At 32.8% G+C, this 23,613-nt stretch overlaps 1 protein-coding gene and 1 long non-coding RNA gene across 2 annotated transcripts in view; one reads left to right on the top strand and one right to left on the bottom strand.

The window, feature by feature from the left end:
- Positions 1-7,057, top strand: part of LOC111386349 (extra-large guanine nucleotide-binding protein 3-like) — a 16,430-nt gene extending 9,373 nt beyond the window's left edge. Inside the window, exons 4-5 of the mRNA XM_023010809.1 lie at positions 6,570-6,662; positions 6,815-7,057. Of these exons, the coding sequence (XP_022866577.1) occupies positions 6,570-6,662; positions 6,815-7,057 (336 nt within the window). The remainder of the gene's footprint in view (positions 1-6,569; positions 6,663-6,814) is intronic.
- An 879-nt stretch (positions 7,058-7,936) lies between these two features.
- LOC111386348 lies at positions 7,937-11,238 on the bottom strand. Its single transcript, XR_002701214.1, has 3 exons — positions 11,173-11,238; positions 9,622-9,727; positions 7,937-8,195 (listed from the first exon to the last, which is right to left on the bottom strand). It is a non-coding gene; the product is annotated as an uncharacterized LOC111386348 (long non-coding RNA).
- Positions 11,239-23,613: the final 12,375 nt, after the last annotated feature.

Genomic DNA, 23,613 nt, shown 5'->3' with positions numbered 1-23,613 from the left:
GATGTATAAATTCTCGAGAAGAGAAGGAGTCGCGGTGGTCCCACGGATTGCCTGGATCCCTACGAGTGAATCGAAAGTTGGATTTACATTGGATCTCACCCGAATCGCCCCATCTATCCTCCTAAAGAGAGGTTTGGTTTCAAACTCCGGTTCGAACAGGAGAAGTACGCCATGTTAATGTGCCTTGGATGATCCACATCTTAGGGTCAGGAGCCGATGAACACATTGAACTATCCATGTGGCTGAGAGCCCTCACAGCCCAAGCACAACGACGCAATTATCAGAGGCGCGTTCTACCAGTGAGCTAATAGCCCGTCGTACGAGCCTCCCACTAGGGGCCCGCTATGCTAAAAGCGAGAGAAATCCCATCCCTCTCTTTCCTTTTTACGTCCCTGTGTCCACGTATGATTGTACACGAATATTAGGGCAGAAAATTTAGATGTACACAAATTGATGTTTTGTATGAAAAAATTCACATATTACCAAATTAATTTTGATACATGTGATAAATAATTATGCTTAAAAAATTATTAGCTTCAATAAACTTTGAAGAATCAACTTTTCATGCCGATAACGTGTTATGAAAAGATAGAAAAAGAGAAAAAAAGAATGAAAGCCAATAGATTTTTGTATATCTTATTGTGAACAAAAACCCTATATTTATAAGTAAAAATTAGGGATATAACGATAATAATTTATAGGACCGCGAGAGTACAATTGTCATTCAATATATATATATTTTGTTTTTTATTGCTTCCGAATAAGGATCTAAATGTTTTTTATTGTATTATAGCTCTTGAAAAATCACAAATTTTTATATTTATATCACACTGTACATATGGTCTTAATTACATTAATCTTGGAAGAAAAGTATAGATTAATTATATCGACTTCCACATATTGAATTACCTATAGAAAGTAATGGTCTCCTAGTAGTTAGTCTTTATGTCTTCACCTGTTATATGTAAAATTGGCAATTAGCATGTTCTTGATGATGAAATTTTTGATTATTCATGTTATTATTTTTATACCAAAATTTGTAAACATTCTATTCATAATATTCCATATACCTTTGTTTATGAGTTAGTATTGCGCCAAATATTTATAATGTTAAAATAAATAAATATTTTGAACACTTTAAGGATGTCATTAAATGGCTCGTTCTCCATTTATGTTGCATCAATAAAAAATTATTTGAACTTTTATATCAATTGAGAAAGTGACAATAGAACTTATTTGTTCAATCATTTATTCTTAGTACGTGACGCATATCGACTATTTAATTGATTGTGTCATGAGTCCCTGAATGACAACGAGAAAATGATATAAATTAATGATAGTGTAACATCGATTCTGTAGATTTTATTGAAAGTTCCAGAAAAGTCAATATTATGTAATATGAATCACAATTTTTACTATTTCTAATTATTTTTCTCTATTAAATTAAAAAGGAACCTACTAAAATTTAAAAAATATATGTCATGTTATGAAAAGAGAGAGAAGAAAAAAATAAAAATCAATAGATTTACGTGTATTTTTATTAAGAATCAAAACCCTATATTTATAGGGAAGAATCATGCATACAATGGTAATAATTTTTAGAGTTACGGGGGGTACAATTGCTATTTACTAATAAAATTACAATTTACAACACTCCCATTGAATGACATATTGCAAAATATCTGTCTCGTTAAAATTTTGTTTGATAAAAATTCAATGGGACAAAAAAATCAAATGAAAGAAAAAGAGTATAATTATTTTGGAGTATTAAAAATAAATATTGTCTCATTAAAACCTTGCTAGAAAAATTCAGTGGGATAAAACCCAAGTGAAGGAAAAAGAGTACAACTACTTCCCCTAATGTTGATCGCTGAAAATTTTTAAGTCGATGTATTCCAATCTCATGAACCAATTTCTTGAATGTAGACGTCAACGATGATTTTGTGAATAAATCGATACTTGAGCGAATTTGTTGGACATTGATGTCGTCACTCTTTTGAAATTCATGTGTATGAAATTTTTTTGAAGAAACATGCTTCGTCCTGTCACCTTTGATATAGCTTCCTTTGAGTTTTGCAACACAAGTTGCATTGTGTTCATACAAAATTATTGAACTATCTTTTGTTTTCAATTAACCCGCATAATGCTTGAATACGATGGCTTGTGTTCATTAACCATGGACATTGTTGACCTGCTTCATAGATTGCAATAATTTCAGAATGATTTAAGGATGTTGTTGTTAAGGATTGCTTCACAAATCTCTACTATATAGTTGTTCCATTATGTGTAAAAATATATCCTGTTTGTGATTTAGTTTTATATGTGTCAGAGAGATAACTCGTATCTACATATTCCACTAAAGCAGATCCTTACCATTGAGAATATAATAATCCCAAGTTAAAAATGTCCTATAGGTTTGAAAAGGCGAGTGACCATCTACCATATGAAAGCCAAAACGTGATCTATTAAAACAAACGAAAAATATATTTAACACAATTTCAATGTCTTTGAGTTGGTATAGAAATATATTTTGCTAGGAGATTTATAGAAAAAACCATGTTGGGTCGAATTCAGTTTGCAAGATAAGTTAATGTTCCAATTTCACTAAAATATGGTACTTCAGGTCAAGAACATTTTCTCCATTTTCAAGTAGACGAAACGGATCATTTTCACATCAAGTAACCGAACAACTGTAGGTGATGCCAATGGATGTGCATTATCCATATAAAAGCGCTTTAAGACTTTTTTTTTTTTTGTATATATTGATTGACAAACAAATGATCCTTCTCGAAAATGTTCAATCTGCAACTTGAGACAGAATTTGATTTTTCCAAATCTTTAATCTCAAATTCATTTTCAAATAATCTGCAATTTTGTTGAGCTCTTCAAGAGTTCTAATTAAATTTAATCATTAACATAAACTGTCACAATTGCAAATCTACCATTTGTTTTCTTTGTAAAAACTCATGGATAGACATCGTCATTTTTATAGTCTTTTTCAACAAATATTTGATAAAACGATTGTACCACATGTATCCATTTTATTTGTTCAATCATTAATTCAATCTATATTTTGACACATTTATTTCGATTCTTTACTATATGATGCAGTACATTATGTACAAAATTGTTGTCGACAATTTTTATTTTCAATTCTATTTCTTTTTCCATAATAACATAACTTATTGAGATATATCAAATTTCATTATTTCAGGTACTCAAACCTCCTCTGTGGTTTTATAATTTGTCATGTCAAAATACTCATCAAGTGCCTCCTTAATGAGACCATCTTTGCTAGTTGTTTCATTTTTGTTTGAAGATTTTTTGTATTAAAATCGAACACGATCACACTTCAGGTGTGTCATAGATATATCAAATATAATATTAACATATTGTCTTCATAGGTCATCAATTTATGTTGGAGCATTTAAAACTAATGCGTGAGATATTGTTTATCTCTTTGATCAGTAAATATATAAATAAATTATCTTTTGAACTACTGATTCGAATAATATTTTGCGAGAATTTAGATGATGACACATTTATAAATTATTTTCAACTTCTTAATTCCTCCCCCTGATGATGAGAGAATTGTTTAATCAAATTGACAATTATTTTTTCAATTTTATAAAATATTACCCATTTGGGATAAGGATTCAAACTACGCATTTATTCTCAACATTTTTTATTTTACATCTCAACGCATTGTGATGATTCAGTTTGATATATACTGAACTATCAAATAATTAGACGGAAAATCTAGGCTCTGACCGTGATTTTGGCATGATGCGTAATAGAATTAGCTAAATAAAAATGGGAAATACATTATTCTCAATTAAATTAATTGGATGTATTTAACAAATAATATTGTTAAATCATTTATCGACAACCCAACAACACTTATTAAAATATTGAGATTTATGCCCATTAGCATTAACAAGACACAGTCTTGATTACATAATCTGAAAAGTATGCTCATAATTTAAAAGTTGAGCAGTAATTTCATAAACTTCAGATTGAGAACACCATGTAACCATCTAGTATATGTATCAATTTATTAGATACAAACAATAATTAGATGATAAACGTGGAGGATGATGGGGCTCCATTTATCACCATGATTAATTTTCAGAAGTATAGGGAATTCAATCCCTATTTTATCTAGTGATAGTTAACGAAAAATTTTCATGAAAGAGAACAAACATCATATAGGATTGAATTAAAGAATCTTTCGATTCTTCATTGAATATCCATTTGAATTTTTAATTTCACATCATTATTAATCCAGTGATGATCAAATTGGTCATGCCAAACGATAAAGTCAAATCGAACTTCTGGTTCAATATAACATATAATTCAATGATTTAATTTTGAAGAATACAATTAAAGATTATATAATCATACATCATTCAAATAGTAAAACTAATCAATTTCCTCATAGAATTAGTTATATGTTTTCATTCAATGATAAACATGAATTCAAAACGATATATATTTTAAAAATGTGCTACTTCAAGAACACTTTATCTTTAATTATTGCTTCTTCAAGGAAAATTTGTCAATATTCTTCCGAATTATCAAAAATTGTAACTCATACCCTTCAAGAGCGATAAATTAATATTCTTCTTGAATATTAATAATATAAAAATTAGTTTTCTTTAAAAATTATAACCTAGTATTGAGTTGATTAATCTGTGTTTCTTAAATAACACAATGAAATATATATTATTTGGGATATGTACTTTTTTAGAAGCACATTATATTTCATTATTACTTCTTCAAAAGAAATAAATCAATATTCTTTTAAAATATTGAAAATAATATTACGCTCTTTAGGAGCGGTAAACATAATATTTTTCTGAAATATTAATTATAATGTTGTGCTATTTCAGAAATTATTAATTTAAAGTTTGTAGAAGAACATCTAAAAATATTTAATTACCACATAGACATTATATGAATTTATATAAAAAAATTTAATTGCCCAAAATGCATCAGTTAAAAGATCTTTCAAACATGCATGTGAGTTGAGTTCATATATAGACATACAAATAGGACAAGATAACTATTATGCATATAATAAAATAATCATTATAGATTTGTATAAAATCAAAAAAGTATAGAAAAAGTAGAAGAAGAAACAGCCTCGTTTTGACGCATATGTACATAGAAAAATTCACATGTTGCCAAATTAATTTTGGTACACTGATAAGTATTTATGTTTATAAAAAATTTAATACTTCATTAAACTTTGAAAAATTAAATTATTGTGTTGATAACGTGTTATGAAAAGAGAGAGAAAGAGAGAAGAGAGAATAAAAATCAATAGATTTGTGTGTATTTTATTAAGAATCAAATCCCTATATTTATAGAGAAGAATCAGTGATACAATGGTAATAATTTCTAAGGCTTCTAAGGTATAATTGTCATTCACTAATAAACTTACCATTTACAACATGTCATAAACGAGTATTATACAAATATTAGTATAATTAAGCCACATACTGTATCGAATAAAAAATTCAATTATTGAATATTTTATTATTTGACGTGATCTATTAGACCATCTAAAGTCAATTATGATGCAAATAATTGTCCAGAATATATACTAAAAAATCAATAGATTAATGAATATAATGAATTCTCACATACTATCTGTTTTCAAGACATATAGTCAGTAGACATTCACTAAATAAAGTTAGGATTAAATTCCATATATTTCTAAAAATTATTTATGGTGATATATGGTGTCCAATTATCATTCATGTCAATCATTTATGGGATATTTTCATAGATATCACAAAATTTGAAAATGCACAAAAATTTGTTTCTTTTACAAATATTGCCCAAAAATGTAACATTTTTAGTGTGAAAAGTCCAAATCCCCCATGTTTATCCCTTTTTGGGAGCATTTAATGCTCATTAATGTATGCACTTAATGCAATAATGTGATCACTTGATTAGTCTAATATAAATCCATGGCTACATGTATTATATGATGGCTAATAGAATTATTTACCAAAAAAGGAAAAAAAAAAAAAAAGCATTCATTCTTTAATTTGGTTGTGCATGAAAACAAGATTTTCTCTCCAAAAAAATCTCAATTTTGTCTTACTCTTCTCCATTCCCATACCAAGAAGAAAGTAGTCTTGGATTCGTCTTCTATTTTGAAATGTCCGCATTTACAAAATGCTTAAACTTTTTATCTTCTAACTTATTTTTTTTAATTGTTAAAGACAATATGCTCTGCTTGACTTTTAATTTTGTAAATTAATATACATTCATTAGGTTTGGATTTATAGATATTTTTAATGAGGATAATGTTCCCTATAAAACGTTGTGGAACATTCCCTATTTAATTCAACACGTTCATGATTTGTGTAGTTTTTGTCATTGGTAGTTGAGTATTGATGAACACAATTAATGATATGAAAAATTTATGTTTTATCGCAGTCTGTAAAATTGGCAATTGGACTATCGACTATATTCTGTCAAATTCGATAGATGAAATGTCGAAGCCGACGTTTAGTATATGTTGGGCTTGACATTTAATTTGTTGAATTCACCAGTTTGATATTATTTATTGGTGGCAATTGCATGCTAATAAACCTAATATAATGATTTTGAGTCGGATGCTTATCATTGCTATCTCATACTTTCAGGTATGATTAATAATTTGAAATTCATTGTGTCTCATGGAGAAGATTTCTTGCATGTAGATGATGAGTGAAAGTGACGCGGGAGCAAAACCACTTCACTCTTAGTTCCATGTAATATCACCGCAGCAGGACTTGTATTACAATTGATGGAGAAGCTTCATACTCATGATCCATGCACTGAAATCAAATTGAAGTTCAAAGTCCGGAATATAAATATACCTACGACAAAAATACGCAAAGATGAAGACTTGAATTGGTACATTTCAATTCAAAAGGAAACTGCCCTTGGTGTCAGGTTTCACAAAACTGAGCTTCCAATTGGTTCGCCCACAGTAAGGGATACACATTTTGAAAATCTTCCATTTGTCGTTGAGGATGGTTTTCGAACCCCGTACTAATGACTACATAAAGTTCAATGATGTTTAATGTTTTGGATTATATTTTTTTACATGATAATGACGACCATCATTTTTCATGTTCTATTAGCCATGTAGTGTTATTATCATTGTAGTTTACATTAGGGTAACATTGAAAATTTCGAATACTTCAAAATATAGTTGTTCATTAATCCCCATGTTCCTAATTGTCGGGCCCAATAGATAAACTCTGAAATTTTCGAAGGTTTGTTCCAAGTTAGTACTCATGTATACAAAATTGTAACTACAGAATAACAGTTTATCATGCATGACATAGAGAGACTTACACTACAAATTAAACTGACGTTTTTCAGAACAAAACAGAAGTGATATAATATCGATAGGTTGAAGCTGATATCACCCACTTAACAGGTCATCAACCTGTGACTCTTTGCTGCCACTTTCTTCCTCCTTCTCGTTCGAACTTATGACAGTTATCTCAAAAGGTGGAGCGTTTGAAATCAAAGTGTCGTTCTCGGCTTCACCTTCGTATGGTACCATGTAGTCAAAAACATCATTGACTACAACGTTTATGGAATTAAATTCTTCGCTTGAAATTTTGTCTGAGTTTGAAATTGGAATTGGGAAACATTTCTCCTACCACTTTGCACGAAGACATTTTTATCATCCGACTCAATGATGATTGGGAAGAACGAGGATGAATCAAGGACGGGAGGAGATGTAGTGAGGCCCAATGGACTGTTGCTTTGATTTGAGGAACCCATGTAGTTGAAAATAAATATTGAGTTTAAAAAATTGTTGTACATAACCTCCATAATGTGACATACAAAAATACTAGAGTTTTTCCACAATATATTAGAATAATGAACTTTGAAATAGAACTATCAACTCATTGCTATTTATAAGCAATTTTTTTTTTTTAACAAAAATATATTACTTCATGTTTTTTCTTCTTTTCCTACCAATTCTAATGTACGAAGTTCGATTAGCAGTAGATGGTGTTCAGATTCTCGTCGAGCGTTGCTTCTTTGTCACCACCACTTCTTCATTTTAATTGGATCAATAGCATTTAAGGACACCTTCAAGACAGCTCCTTCACTAGAAGACGGTGCTGGCGCGCCCTTCTAGCACTCCTCCAATGACATCATAGTTTGTCCAACTATGCAAAAATGAGATGTTTATTGTCAAGCAAATTTATTAGGAACTCGAGACAAGAATTTTGAAAGCTGATTAGCATCTAAAATTGCTTCAAGATATATAATTTACAAGGCATTTTACATTCACTTTGTTTAAAAATGCTAATGTTAGTCTCTAATTCCAATTTTCATGCCGTAAATTAAACTTCCATAAATACATGGTTAAAAATGCAATTAATTGAAATACGTATTTACATACATGGCGGCATGAGTATTATACATTTGAAAGAGTATCTATTTGATGTATTTCACATGTATTTCCAATTTATTACAAGTGGAGCAAGTGGAGGAAAATAATGTTGAAAAGTCAAAAATAGTGACTGCCTCAAGCAAGAAGCAGCTATCGGTAAAATAATCATAACTTGAACTGCAGACATTGGATCGAGGTGATTCAAGTTGGGTTGGAAAGATAAGGCACATTTCTACAACTTTATGTTTTGGAAGAAGTCAAATTCGTATCACAAGGCAGCCAAAATTACCGTGCAAAGTCCAGCTTGTTACCTGCCGGATACAGCTTTACCTGTGAAGCAGCACTTATTGTTTTTGTTATATCTGGAGTTATATAGATCCAATGAACCTGATATTTGAACCAATGGAAAGCTAACTCAAGTGGAAATAATTTTTCTGTTGATCATAAGTCCAAATTCGCTGCACAATGTATCTGAAAATTGGCATCAAGTTGCATGTTCCAGCTGTCTTGAAGCTGGACAGAAACAAGTTGCATTGCCTACTTGAATTTTGGATGTTCCTTTGCCTATAAAAGGGGACCTTGGCCACGATTTTGAAGCATCAATCCTCTCCATCATATTCTAGTTTCCTTCATTTTCTTTGTAATATTTCACTATGTATTTCTAAACATTTCGCTAGAGCTAAGGGTGAAACTTTGATGAATGTTTAGTATTGTCTTTGATCTTTCATTTTGTTCTTCAATGTTCATCTTCTTACTTGGTTGAAGTATATGTTCTACAAATGGTTTTGGTTTGTTAAAGACTTTGATTTATTGTTGACAATTTTGGCACAATAAATGCTTAGATAATCTCTACATACCAACAACTTATTTTGACATATTCTCTCAAACAATTATCAAGATCTATCTTTTAGTATATTTGTGGTTAATGTTTTAGCTTCCATATGAGATCACTCCTTAGTTGATTTTCATATGAGTTAAATTAAAGATCAAGTGCAATTTCTACTCATTTATCCGAAGTGAATCCCCGGTGCTCTAGTGTTTGTCTTCATCTTATTTTCACCAACCGTTCACTACTCATAGACTAGTTCATTTCCTTCCAATTCCCTGTGGTTCAACCTCGGACTTCCGAGATTTACTACTTGCGACAACTTGCACTTAGGTTTGCAACCTTAAAGTTGTAGCTAAAGCCATTTTCTGACCCGAATTGAATTTATCAAGAATTGTCTTGATGAACTTCAAATTATTGTACTGAGATATATGCACATGTAGATGTTCCTCTTCTACCCGAACAAATTTAAAATTTATCTGCAAATATCAGTAACATGAACAAAATATCAAATGCCAGATTATGATATGTAATACATTTACTTCGTAACACATGTAGAAGAGCAGTTTAAACAAGTTTGACATTGTATCATAACTGTCGAGAAAAAATAACCAACTACCTAGAATTTCAAAACATAATTGTCAAGAATGAAACTCTATCTCAACAAATGGGTTCTACAAAAACTACATTTAAACTCTCCCTATGCTACCATGAATCATATGTTTGAATCCTCAAATGAAACCACATTACATCAAATTTAAAAATATATCAACTCACAAATTCAAGCTACATTTAAATTAAACTCAAAAATTTCATTTGAACAATATTTAAGCTGACCATAAATCAATTCAACAAATCACTGTCAGTAAAAAATAAAAAAAGATCCGAATATATACATTTCATTTATTGTATTTATAAATCGAATAATCAAGTCTACGAGAAAAACATGATCACAGGGTAAGCATAACTCCTTATTCATCTAAAATTGAACCAATTACTCGATAAAACTATCAAAATGTGTAGATAAATGAACAAGCTTACAAATAAATGTAACTAAGCTGATCTAGAAATTAAAAAATGAGACAAACTCGATACAAACTGCTGCGACCTAAATCTTGAAATTTGAAATTAGTACAAACAATTCTAATGTTCCTTTTGTTTCTTTCAAAATTCAGGTTAAATTAAAATTTTCGTAATTTTCTTTTAACTTTGTAGTTACCATTGCATTATATTACATGTTCTAAAATTTATTTGTAACAAATAATTTAAGGTAGATAACTTTGATTTGTTAAATAGCGAAACAAAAACAGAGAGTTCAAATGAATGTTAGCTTATATTAAAGGAGTTAAATTCAGCAACGTACTACCCAACGATCAAGCTTAGTCGGACCATTTATCCGGCAAATAATTTTATGAAATTTTTTTAGCATTTTCTAAACTCATTCAAGTACAATATATTAAAATTTTAGAATTTCTTAAGATCATTTATGCACTCCAATAGACACTCAAACATGTTAAAAAATTGTTCTCGAATACACTGAATATAGAACACGAAAAATGACATCACCTATCCTATCGACAACCAATTGATTTGATTCCATAGCCAACGGATAGAAGACTCATAGGACTTTCAAATTACTAGCTTTGTCCATAAATTCAAAGAATTCTGGATGAAACGACGTGACAAAATTCGGGCATTAAGCTGAAAATTTTTGTTTACAAGTCCAACGTTTACTCTTAACTTCTTTAGCAGCTTTAATTATATGCATACTTAAACTAAATAACAATTTAAATGTTCACATCAAAAAAAGAACTATGAAATCTTAAAGAAACAAAACTAATATCTTTTAAAAATTCAACATAAGTTGCATAACTAGTAAGAACTAAAAACTCTTCAAATGTGACAAACTACACAAATGAAGTACCTTTCTCCTTCTGATCCTCTGCAATCCACATAAATCTCACTTCCTCGACAAATCCTTTAATCTGAAAAATTTGTCAACATAGAAGGTGTGAGCTTTAAGCGCAGTAGGATAGTATCACATGGTGCATCCTTTTGGTCATATATGTTGTGTCGTGATTATGGTTTTGAGTTTGTGTGTGGTCCAAAATTTTATATTCTTAAGTTGGTTGATGTGACCCAAGTTGGTTTCAAAAATGTATTATGAAATAGCATAATGGTGGAGAAATGTGGTTAAAAAAAGGAAATTTTTTTTATTTGTGTGTAATATTATTTTAATAAAGAATGCGTAGTTGAAAATGAGTACTGTAAAAAAAATAATGCAGTAAAATGTAAAGTAATGAGTGATAAACAGGGGATAAATAAAAGTACACTACAGTTTCACCTATTTTCTTTAGTAAAACACATATTCTATTTTATATATTTCGAAGAATCACTTGGAGTCATAGAAATGCGTTATGGCCATACAAAATCTTCTTTATTCATAGCTTCAAAAATTCTAACACACATCATAAGCATGTGTGTGTGTGTGTGTAATGAACAAAAAGGGTAGATTACCACCTAACTTGATTTTCTTGAAATATAAAGGAACAAAATGAGTAAAAGCATTTCTCCTTCACACTATTGGTATTCCTTTAAACTTAACATAAAAGATATTTTTGAGAGAAAATAAGAGTAAATTCAAATTTGAGAAGGGATGTAATGAAAAAGTGACTTTCCTCTTCTTATTACCTTCCTCTTAGTGAAAAACTAAATTGAAGAATTATATTATCATAAATCTTATTAAATTGAGTCTTTAACTAAAAATTTAAAGGGTTTTAAGTCCATAAAAAATAATTATTATAAAAAATTTTATAAAACATTTACATAATGAAAAATAGAGAAGAATGAACTATTCATATGATTCTTAACCTATCTCTATGAATGCTTATTAATAAAATAATTACTTCATCCAATTAATTTGATATAATTGTTCTTAATGTGCAAAATGAGGAATTTTAACCTAAAAATAATTTTATAAAAATATTCGGATGGTGATTTGAACTTGGGTTGCCTATATAAAATACCATACAAGTGACTATTGTGGCAATCCATTTATTTATTAAATCTTTGTAATCAAACTTACTTAAACTTAACGTCTTAAATTGTTGGATTTTTAAATAACTTATAACTTGGACTTTCATAACTTTAAATGGGCCAAATTTCTGTAGCTTGTTTCTCATCAACCAACTTAAGAATATAAAATTCGGGACCATACACAAACTCAAAACCATATTCATGACACAATACAACAAGAATTTAACTTAAATATAACCTCCAAAACAATAATGTATTTGGAAAAAAAATCCTCTATAAAACTTCAAACCAAGTAAAATTGTCAAAATCATACAACCAAATTAAACAAGAGTGCACTAAATTTTCTTATATTCTTGCTTCCAATTGAAACCTAAATGTAATCGGCTAACGGTGTGTTTGAGCCCTTTTAATTTTCAAAATTGTATGATGAAATAGTAGAATGATGAAGAATATGTGATTAAAAAAGAAGAAAAAGTTTTTGGTTTGTGTGTAATATTATTTTAATGAAAAATATGTGGTTTAAAATGAGTACTGTAGAAAAAATAATATAGTAGAATGTAAAATAATGGATAGTAAACAAGGGGCTAAATAAAAGTACACTATAGTTTTACCTATTTTCGTTTTTTCATTAGTAAAGCACATATTCTATTATATATTAAGTAATCCTAGTTACAAATATAAATGGAAAAGTATAGTTCAAAGAATAGAAACACCAAATAAAAAAGGGAAAAGAATAAAGTAACATAACTAGGTTTTCCATAAACCAAAAAAGCAAACGAACTATAAAATTCTACCCAACAATACATAGGAAATGCTTGAGAATCTAAATTTTTTAGGAAGTTGAATATAGTCACTCATTAAATCGAAACCCTATATATGAATTTTTTCCCCTCAATTTCAAATAACAACCAACAATAACACAAATAAAGCACAAATTATTCAAAACATTTAAATCTAAACGAACCTCAATTCGAAGTAGGAGCTAAATATTAACCGTTGGTGATTGAACTTGAAATGTACTCCGATTGGGTTACTGTCTGTGAAAAGTCTTTAAATTCAAATGAATGTGTGCATCTTATTATCCATATTGTGTAAAATGGTTTAGAAAGTGAGTTTGCAATATAAAATGGGGCGCAAGTGCAAAATTGGGCAATAGGTTTAGAAAGTAGGAGTAGGGATGGATAGGGTAGCGTGGGGTGGGTTTGATGTGATACTTTTCCACTTTTTGTACCATTTTTATTTAGTCAAATCAACTTTAGTAATGACATGCAAGGTATTTATATTTTCTGGAGGGATAAAAAAAAAATTCAAAACTCACATTCTTGCAAAGATTTTTAAAATGTGACATTTTCAAAAATGTTAATTCAAAAGTGATGTGGGGTGCAATTTCCTCTTCATTTATATGTTATTTCTATCAAGTACATAAACTTACTCCATGATTGCGTGTTATTTATCATATATTCATAACTTGAAGTTTTATGAGATTACTTGCTTGAATTTTAAATTATGAGCAAAATTTTCAAATTATACAATCAAGACAATATATCTTGTTAATGCTAAGAAATCTACATCCCAGATTTATTTCACATGTTAGTTGGGATGACGATAAATGATTGCTCACAATTAATTGTTAAATGCTTCCATTTTGCTTGATGAATGATATTCTACAAGCAATAACATTGATATGCATGATGCTAACACAAATTTCTCCTATTATAATTGGCTTATAGTCAAAGTCTAATATTACTCTTCTAAGTATATTTTAAAATGCAATAAATGTATATGCATTCCATCACAGTCCATTAATATGAGATTAAAGAATATTGAGAATATTTTGTTCGAAACTTTTTATTATCTTAAACCTTAACGGTGATATTTTTCAACGAGTTTGTAACGTCATTTTTATTGATATTTTTTCAGTATTAGGGAGAATACTTAAACAGTTAGAAATGCTAAAGATAATGCATTATTATATTACCTAGATCCTTGCACAGAACTATTTGAATAAGAAATTTGAAAGATAATTTATTTAGATGTATATACTGACCAAATAAATTAATAAAATAGTAAAGATAATATTGAGGAGGCATATACTTTTGGAGAATATATAGATATAATTAATTATAAAGCCTAAAAGATGTCTAGATACGTTAACATAGTTGAAATAGAGATACCTCTATAAGTTAAATTTATACGGAGAAGAATTGGAATTGAAAGAAAAAATTGTTGATAATTGATAAGTATGTTTTTACACACTTATTAGGCACCTTAACGAGCTAATTATTGATGAAATTGAGTGGCTTCCTATTCATAATTGTGTAATTGTGGTGTTTGTAGGCAAAAGTACAAATTGGAGGAGAAAAGAGCTAAAGGAAGGAAAATGGACCAAAAGTGTACAAAAATGTGAAGTGGGGGGCCAAAGTGCACAAGAGACAAAAGTTGAGGACCTTACACTGCAATTTATGGAGGGCAAAATTGTTATAAAATTCAAAATTCGTAAACAAGATCAAAGTTGAGGGGCCTTGTGTACAATTAAATGGAGGACTAAGTTGAAAAAATAAATAAAGCCCGTGCATGCGCGCAGGCTTATTTTGGCGTGCGCAAGAGAAAGTCTTTATGATTTACCGAGACTAAAATGGTCTCACAGGGCGCACACCACGAATGACCCTGCATGCGCTGCCTTCTAGCTGGGGCGAATTTTCCTATTTTTGCGTGAATTTTGGGATTTCTTTTGCAATTTCACCTAAGGCAATTTTTGGCCATTTAAATACCAGTTTGTTGGTCACTTCCAAGGCTTCTTTGGTTGGTTCTTCTTCCTCTTTCATTTTCTTTCTTTTTTCCTTCCTTTCTTTTCTTTTTGTTCTCTTCTTTTTCTTTCCATTTTCTTGGTATTTTAGGGCAAAATAAGAGCACAAAGGAGAATACATTTGGAGAAATAGTAGGAGAAAGTCAAGATCAAGCTATCTAGAACCCAAATCCAAAAATATTTTATCTTAACTCTTGTATTTTCTTCATTACTATCTCATATTTACAATGTATTGTATGAAATATTCTCTTTTTCTTTATTTGTATAAAATGGGCTAGCTATGTGTTGGGATTTATGGTTGAAATTTTCCCTAGTCTTTTAATTAGTTTCAATATTTGTCTTTTAATATTAACATGCTTATTTCAACGTGTTATTATTATTTCATTTTCATTCATGTGGCCAATGAATGATTGCATTTAGTGATTTGTATATCATTTGAGAGAAGATTATGCATTTTAGACCAAATAGTAAAAACCCTAGATTTGTGTAGGAGATAGAGATATACCCCTAATCTTAGGTGACCCAATGAGCAAATTTCACAAATATTTAATGCGATTATTTGATTTGAATCAACATAGAGATATGGTAGGTTAAACCAATCAATTATGGTTAATTTCGTTTAAGAGAGATAATGAACTAAAATTGAAAATTGGTTCCAACATCATAAATAAGTAATTTGTAAGTGACTTGTGGAGAAATTAATTAGGCTATGGTTAAGTGAAATCATGAATCCCAACCACGTTTTCCTACGAAATTTTTAAGATTTTTACATTTCCTTGTTTTGTAGATTTTTAGTTATTTTCAAAACCAAATATTTATTGTATATTTCTTTTTATTGTTAGAATTAAATTAATTAAATTCGTGTAATTGAAAGTATACATTTCTCGAGGGATCGACAATTCAAACTCAAAAAGTCCACTTTATTACTTGAATGTGATACGTGCACTTGCGATTTACACTTTTAGCGAATAATAACACTTTTAAACATGATGCAGCGCTTCATATTATGAAAAATAGTGATGACATCGAAGGAAATTCTTTGAAGAATATAGAAGTTTAAATGATTAGCCAAATAAAATGACGTAATCGAGGTAAAATTCAATATACTAGAAAAACTTGAAATTTTTAGACCTGCAGTCTAAATACCTAAAGGTGTAAAGGCAGTAGTATTTATGTGAAAAGGAAATGAGAAAAATGAAATTGTAAGATTCCATGTACGACTCTTAACATAATGAATTTTGTACCTTGTACAGATAATTCTCCTATTGTGTATGCAATCATGAGTTGATATCTTATTCGTCATACTATGCATGAAATTTATAGGTGTCTAATAAATATTGTTATACCAATCCATCTTATATGAATATTAGTTTTTTATGTTATTTTGAAGGTAATGTTAGCGCGTTTAATGTGAAGGATTAATAAGAGATGTTCACTAATCGAATGAAGGTCAATGAGTAGATGTACATATTAAGGTGTTGTATTTTAGTTCATATTCCTCCGAAGAGGGAGATGGACAATGGAAGAACAAAAAATAAACAAAAAAAGAAAACGAAACAAAAAAGGAGAAAATATTTAACAAATCATTATAGAAGTAACAAGAAGTCCACATGCCTTAAGAATGAGACCAATACTACTTGCAAGCACTCCTTTCTCCAAACCAATAACCACTCAACTAGTCACCAATACATACATCATTTATTTTTCAACAATACTTTAGCCCATAGAAAGAAAAGTAATTGGTGAATTTGAATCTAGAAAGTAAAATGATGAAAATTCTTACAAAGTTGTTGGCAAGTCCACCATGATTTCTAAAGTATGCCATTGACAGAAATGAAAGAATCAGTTAATTATATTAATTCTATTGTGATTGAACGTGCACATAGCAAAGTCTCAAATTTAATTATTATCATTCCAGCACTGAGGACCAAAGCAAAAGGTTTTTGCTTCTGAAAGACAACACTGTCTCGATCTTTAGTCAGCACAATTTAATACAAGAAAGAACGACAAATATTAATAGTTCATAGTCAAGATAGCGACAATTATAAATTTAGTTAATCAAATAAATCCAAAATGAATATAGAAGCAAATTACTCGAAATCATGAACTATAAAAAAAAAGAAAAAAGGGAGTTGCATCAACAACACTCAGAGGATGAAATCATAGATATTCATTGAAACAAATGTCACGTAAAAAAAAATGTATAGCAAAGCTAAAAGGTCGAACCACAATAACAACAATTAAAAAGTTAAAGGAAAAACGAATTTTCACATGTCTTCATGAACTGAACAAAACAAATGGGAAAACCTAACTCCAAACTCAATAAACGATTCAATTCTTATAGGCCCAGAAGAAAACTGATAGAGATTCAAAGATTTCATCAAGGGCTGAATAGTACCTATACAATTAAAGTGTGAAAGAGGTAAGCCAAAGATTGCATAGTAAATGAAGTGTTGACTCTTTTAATGGAAAGATGATGATAAGCTACAGAGAAGAGAAGATTACGACTCTTCATAAACATTGGGCAAGATCCATGTCCAAGTAGCTAGGTATCAATGCAAGGAGGCGCAACATGTGGTGGCACTGAGGTAAACTTCAAACAATTTCCCTGACTTATAAGTCTTCACTTCAAACAATTTCCTTGACTTAGAAGTCTTGATTGTTTAGACAACGATACCAAAAGATTCTTTGCAATCAATTCAACTAATGAAGAAAACATTATCAATAATACTTGAAGATAGATTGAAGAAGAGAGATTCACCCTAGAAGCATCAACATTTACATCTTTACCAATTGTAATCTTTGGGATATTTTCGATTGTGTCTTCAGCCAAACCCTTTGCTCCACTTGTATCAAAAATGTTCTGGACCTCTTCAAATATTGTTGTTTTTATAGCTCCCATCCGATTTAAAAAAAAATTGAAATCGTTTAGAATAACTCCAAAATAAATTTCTGTTTAATCCCTATATTTTTTGAACGAAATAGAATCATACTTCACTTTGAACAACACTAAGCATAGTCGGATGAATGTGCTCTAGGCCAAGTGTACCACTTAAAAGGCTGACAATCACATCAATCAACACAATTTCATAATATTAATCAAGAATGTGTATCTTGACAACAACTTTAAGGGCATTCCTAATATGATAATCCAACTCTATATCCTTGAAACTAAGTTCATCCGTATGAGGTAACTCTGTTTGTTGAGTTGCCAATTGTATTCTCATTTGTTTCTTTTACACTTGAATCACTAAACTCCAATTCATGTCTGAAAATTGCTACTCTACAAACACTGTAGACAATAAAAATTTGTACTCCACACGATACATCTAAGGAATTACCTTAATAAGTTAAACAATAAAAAAACATTTGGCAACTGAAATTCTAGCTCTATATAGAATTACACAAGTTGAACAAAAAATATTTACTATAATGGAAATATATATTGCAGCACGAGATTCGGATATTCACTCATCTCTAATTTATTCACCAAATCAAAACACTCGACTTCAATGTCCACAGTCTAATGTCAAGTAAAATGGAAATTGTAAAGTTTTTTTCTTTCATCAAGAGGGAGCTAAAACAAATTTAGTATAACTTGTAACCAAATAGATGTATTTATAACACAATAGTCTAACCATCTTGAATTCCAACCATAACGGAGATCTTGAAAATAGAGTTAAAGCATCATTCAAACAAGGTACTAATAATTTTCCCCATATAATATAGCATGTTCTGCCACTTGAAAACATCAAGAAATGAGATGTTGACCTCCAAAAATGACTCCAACAGGCACCCTAGCTTCGTCCCCTCGAAACCTGCACATGTAGCACCACGTCAAGAGGCAAAGGCGGCCGGACGAGAAAAAGGTCCAACGACCATTTGCACTCCGACGATCAAGTCAACGGCCGGATGGAAATAGATATATAGAGTGCAATAGTAGAGAAATGGGGGATTTGGCTAGAGTATTTAGAACCTACCTTAACTTGTGAATTGAATCTATATATAGAGAGAAATGATGTGAAATGGGCCAGGGTGGGTTAATGGGCCTAAGTTCAAGCCCAGTATGAGGTGAGCAAAGTGATAGGCACTTCGGCCGGGCTTTTTATGGCCTTGGTGGCGCCTCGGCTAGGCTTCTTAGAGCCTCGGCTTTGGGGCCCAACACTAATGGGCCTGGCTCGGGTCCAATAAGGTGGCCCAATATAGAGTGATAATTCATAGGCGTAATAGTAGTCCCCCAAGTCCGAGTCGTGTTATTTATATGCGGGTCGGACTTGAAATCTAAACTCTCAAGTAGGCGAGGTCTTACAGATTGCCTCAGAAAGATGGGTAGCTCCAATAAGCGAGGGCTTACGAATTGCCTGAAAATATGCATCGATCTCGAATAGGCGAGAACTTACGAATTGCCTCGAGAAATATGAGCCGCTCCAATAAATGAGGACTTACGAACTGCCTCAAAAAATTTGTCAGAATAAGCGAGGACTTACGAATTGCCTCGAAAGATATACTGCGTATATTTTTTCAAAATTTCGACAGCATCTTGTCTATTATATGGACTAAACCAATCTGGCTGTGATGAATATAATGTATGATATGGTAGCAATGATATGCCCCCCCAAGTTTGAGCTGAATATTTATATACGGGTCGGACTTGAAGTATAAGGCACTGATAAAGTTGATGTAGAGGCGATGCTCTGAATGTAAGTAGCATAGGCGATAGGGGCGATACTTTGGATGCAGAGGCAATGCTCTGATTTGAATATGAGTAGCTATACTGATACTGAAGCATGCTTATGTATGTCAGCCGTTGACTTTTTAAGATCAGCTGAGTGTATGGTTGCTGCTGCGGTTGTAGGTTCAACTGTCTCTGCCGAAGCACTGATTCATAGGACAACGCATGGGAGATGCTGAAGTTTGTGAAGCTGATGGTTGGGACACATGTTCAATTGAGGCGCTGAAGCTTCAATGTTACTTGAGGAAGGAGCTCATCTGCCACTGGTGCGCTGACCCACAGGAAACGACGCGTTGGGAGACGTCTAAAGTTTTGTAAAGCTTAGGAGGGAACGCAGCCACCGAGACGATGACCCACAGGGGACTCCGCGTCAAGTGCATCTAAGCTTTGTAAAGCTGAGTGAGGGGCTCATTTGCCACGGATGCGATGATCCACAGGGGACAACGCATTGGGAGATGGCTAAAGCTTTGTAAAGCTCAAGGGGAAACGCAGCGACTGAGGTGATGACCCACATGGGACTCCGCTTCAGGTGTGTCTAACCTTCTTAAAGCTATGGATAGCATCTGGTGAGCCAAGGGATACTCATCTTGTGGAGCCATGAATAAACCTCTGATGAATTGTCAAACTATCGGAGTCTTATAAGCTGGCCTTAAGTAGACGAGGACTTAGAGCTAAGCTCAACGATAGTAAGGCAAGGAAAAGACATCTCGCGAAGTCGGGGAACATATGTCTGGCGAGGGGACTCCGCTTCAGGTGTGTCTAACCTTCTTAAAGCTATGGATAGCATCTGGTGAGCCAAGGGATACTCATCTTGTGGAGCCATGAATAAACCTCTGATGAATTGTCAAACTATCGGAGTCTTATAAGCTGGCCTTAAGTAGACGAGGACTTAGAGCTAAGCTCAACGATAGTAAGGCAAGGAAAAGACATCTCGCGAAGTCGGGGAACATATGTCTGGCGAAGAGTCGAACTATCAGAGTCTTATAAGCTGGCCTCAGATAGACGAGGGCTTAAAACTAAGCTCGACGATAGTAAGGTGCGAGGAAAAGACATTTCGCAAAGCCAGGGATAAACGTCTAGCGAAGTGTCAAATGATCGGAGTCTTATAAGCTGGCCTCGGATAGACGAGGACTTAGAGCTAGGCTCGATGATAATGAGGCGGGGAATAAGCATCCCGCGAAGCCAGGGATAAACATCTGGCGAAGTGTTAAATAATCGGAGTCTTATAAGCTGGCCTCGGATAGATGAGAACTTAGAGCTAGGCTCGACGATAATGAGGCGGAGAATAAGCATCCCGCGAAGCTAGGGATAAACATCTGGCGAAGTGTCAAACGATCGAAGTCTTATAAGCTGGCATCGGATATACGAGGGCTTAGAGCTAGGCTCGACGATAATGAGGCGGGAAATAAGCGTCCCGTAAAGCCAGGGATAAACATCTGGCGAAGTGTTAAATGATCGGAGTCTTATAAGCTGGCCTCGGATAGACGAGAACTTAGAGCTAGGCTCGACGATAATGAGGCGAAGAATAAGCATCCCGCGAAACTAGGGATAAACATCTGGCGAAGTGTCAAACGATCGGAGTCTTATACGCTGGCCTCGGATGGACGAGGACTTAGAGCTAGGCTCGACGATAATGAGGCGGGGAATAAGCATCCCGCGAAGCCAGGGATAAACATCTGGTGAAGTGTCAAACGATCGGAGTCTTATAAGTTGGCCTCGGATGGACGAGGACTTAGAGTTAGGCTCGACGATAATGATGCGGGGAATAAGCATCCCGCGAAGCCAGGGATAAACATCTGGCGAAGTGTCAAACGATCGAGGTCTTATAAGCTGGCCTTGGATAGACGAGGACTTAGAGCTAGGCTCGAAGATAATGAGGCGGGGAATAAGCATCTCACGAAGCCATGGAACATATGTCCGGCGAAGAGACAAACTATATGTATATATATTGTTTCAGCCCATGACAAAGATGCTACCATGAAATGAAGTAACAAATGGGCCCAACATTTAATCACAAAATAAGGCTATGAGGCCCAAGAAAAATTAATTACTTGGCCCAACAATACATACCCAGGAGCTTGCCTGCCAATTACATGAGAAAAGTCAACAAACTCAAGCATGCTAGGTAGTAGGATAGCCTACCGACGGTTGAGAATTGCAGCCCGTTTTTCCAAATGACGCCACCATCTACACCTTGTCTCTATCACATTAAATGCTAAAACGATGGAGCCATGGAGAAAGGCGAGAGACTCGCCGTGAAGTCTGTCATGATGTCGGTGTTTCCTTGTATTGTGCGGTGCTGATTGTCACTGAAGATTTTCATACGAGGGGCACTGCATTAACTCAACCGGTTGTAGTTGGGGCTTTGGTAGCAGAGTTTTGGCTAAGACATTTTGTTGAGCACCTGATGACCAGTCCATTTCCTTCATTTTGTGATGCTTGTGTTGCATGTGTTTGAGCTTGCAAAGAATCCCAGCAAATTTGACCCGTTAAAAACCTTTTTCCCACTTTGAATAGAAAGAAGAAACTTGGGCAGCTGGGCTTGTCGTTCTTCCTCCCATTGCATTTTCCTTGGATTTGAATTTTTTTTTCTTTTGGGCAGACCCACTTGAGAATGTTTATGGACTAATTAAAATGGCAACTATTTCTTATGTGCTTGCTTGTCTGCCACTTTGATTTATTGCCGGAAAATTCCATTTTTCATGGAGAAAAAATTCCTTTTTCAAGGAAAATTTTCACATCTCTGTATGTCCTTCCAGTGGATATTTTCTTCTGTTCTTAGGTTGTTGTCTTCGCTCTTTTGGTATAACACTGACCAAAATAATTTTCGATGACCTTTTGGTATGTGGTATAACACGGTTAATGTAGCATTTCCCACAGACGGCGCCAATCTGTTGACCTCCAAAAATGGCTCCAACAGGAACCCTAGCTTCGTCCCCTCGATACCTGCGCATGTAGTACCCCGTCAAGAGGCAAAGGCGACCGGAAGAGAAAAAGGTCCGATGACCATTTACACTCCGATGGTCAAGTCAACGGCCAGACGAAAATAGATATATAGAGTGCAATAGTAGAGAAATGGGGGATTTGGCTAGAGTATTTAGAACCTACCCTAACTTGTGAATTGAATCCATATATATAGAGAAATGATGTGAAATGAGCCAGGGCGGGTTAATGGGCCTAAGTTCGAGCCCAGTATGAGGTGAGCAAAGTGATAGGCACTTCGACTGGGCTTTTTATGGCCTTGGTGGCGCCTTGGCTAGGCTTCTTAGAGCCTCGGCTTTGGGGCCCAACACTAATGGGCCTGGCTCGGGTCCAATAAGGTGGCCCAATATGGAGTGATAATTCATAGGCGTAACAATTCTTATAACCGACAGAAGATAACAAATTCACTACAAATGCACAAGATAACCAATAACGGTTGGTAATTGGGGCTTAATTTGTGTAACTTCAAAATTGTCTGCCATCTTGTGCTTTTTAAATTTTGAGTAGTTCCACTAATGAATTTGTGAGGATCTAAGAGCCTCTCGGTATACTTTTAGGCACTTTATCTCATTTGAGGCCCATAAAAAATTGTGATACTTAAAGATTTTTGTTTGGAGGGTCATTTCTCAAATGAAAAGGGAAGTGAGTTGGTTTGATTAGATACCCATTGTTTGCAATATGAAGCATGATAAAGGCTGTATGCTAAGTTTTTGTCAATTTACTCGGGTCTATTCAGAAAGAAACTGAGGTATGAACAAATCATAGAAACCACTCTCTTGTGGCTTTAGTGCTCGCAAATTGTGGAGAAT

The sequence above is a fragment of the Olea europaea genome, unplaced genomic scaffold (genome assembly GCF_002742605.1).
Source record: "Olea europaea var. sylvestris unplaced genomic scaffold, O_europaea_v1 scaffold3516, whole genome shotgun sequence".
NCBI lineage: Eukaryota > Viridiplantae > Streptophyta > Magnoliopsida > Lamiales > Oleaceae > Olea > Olea europaea.
This window is presented reverse-complemented; position numbering and strand designations above follow the sequence as displayed.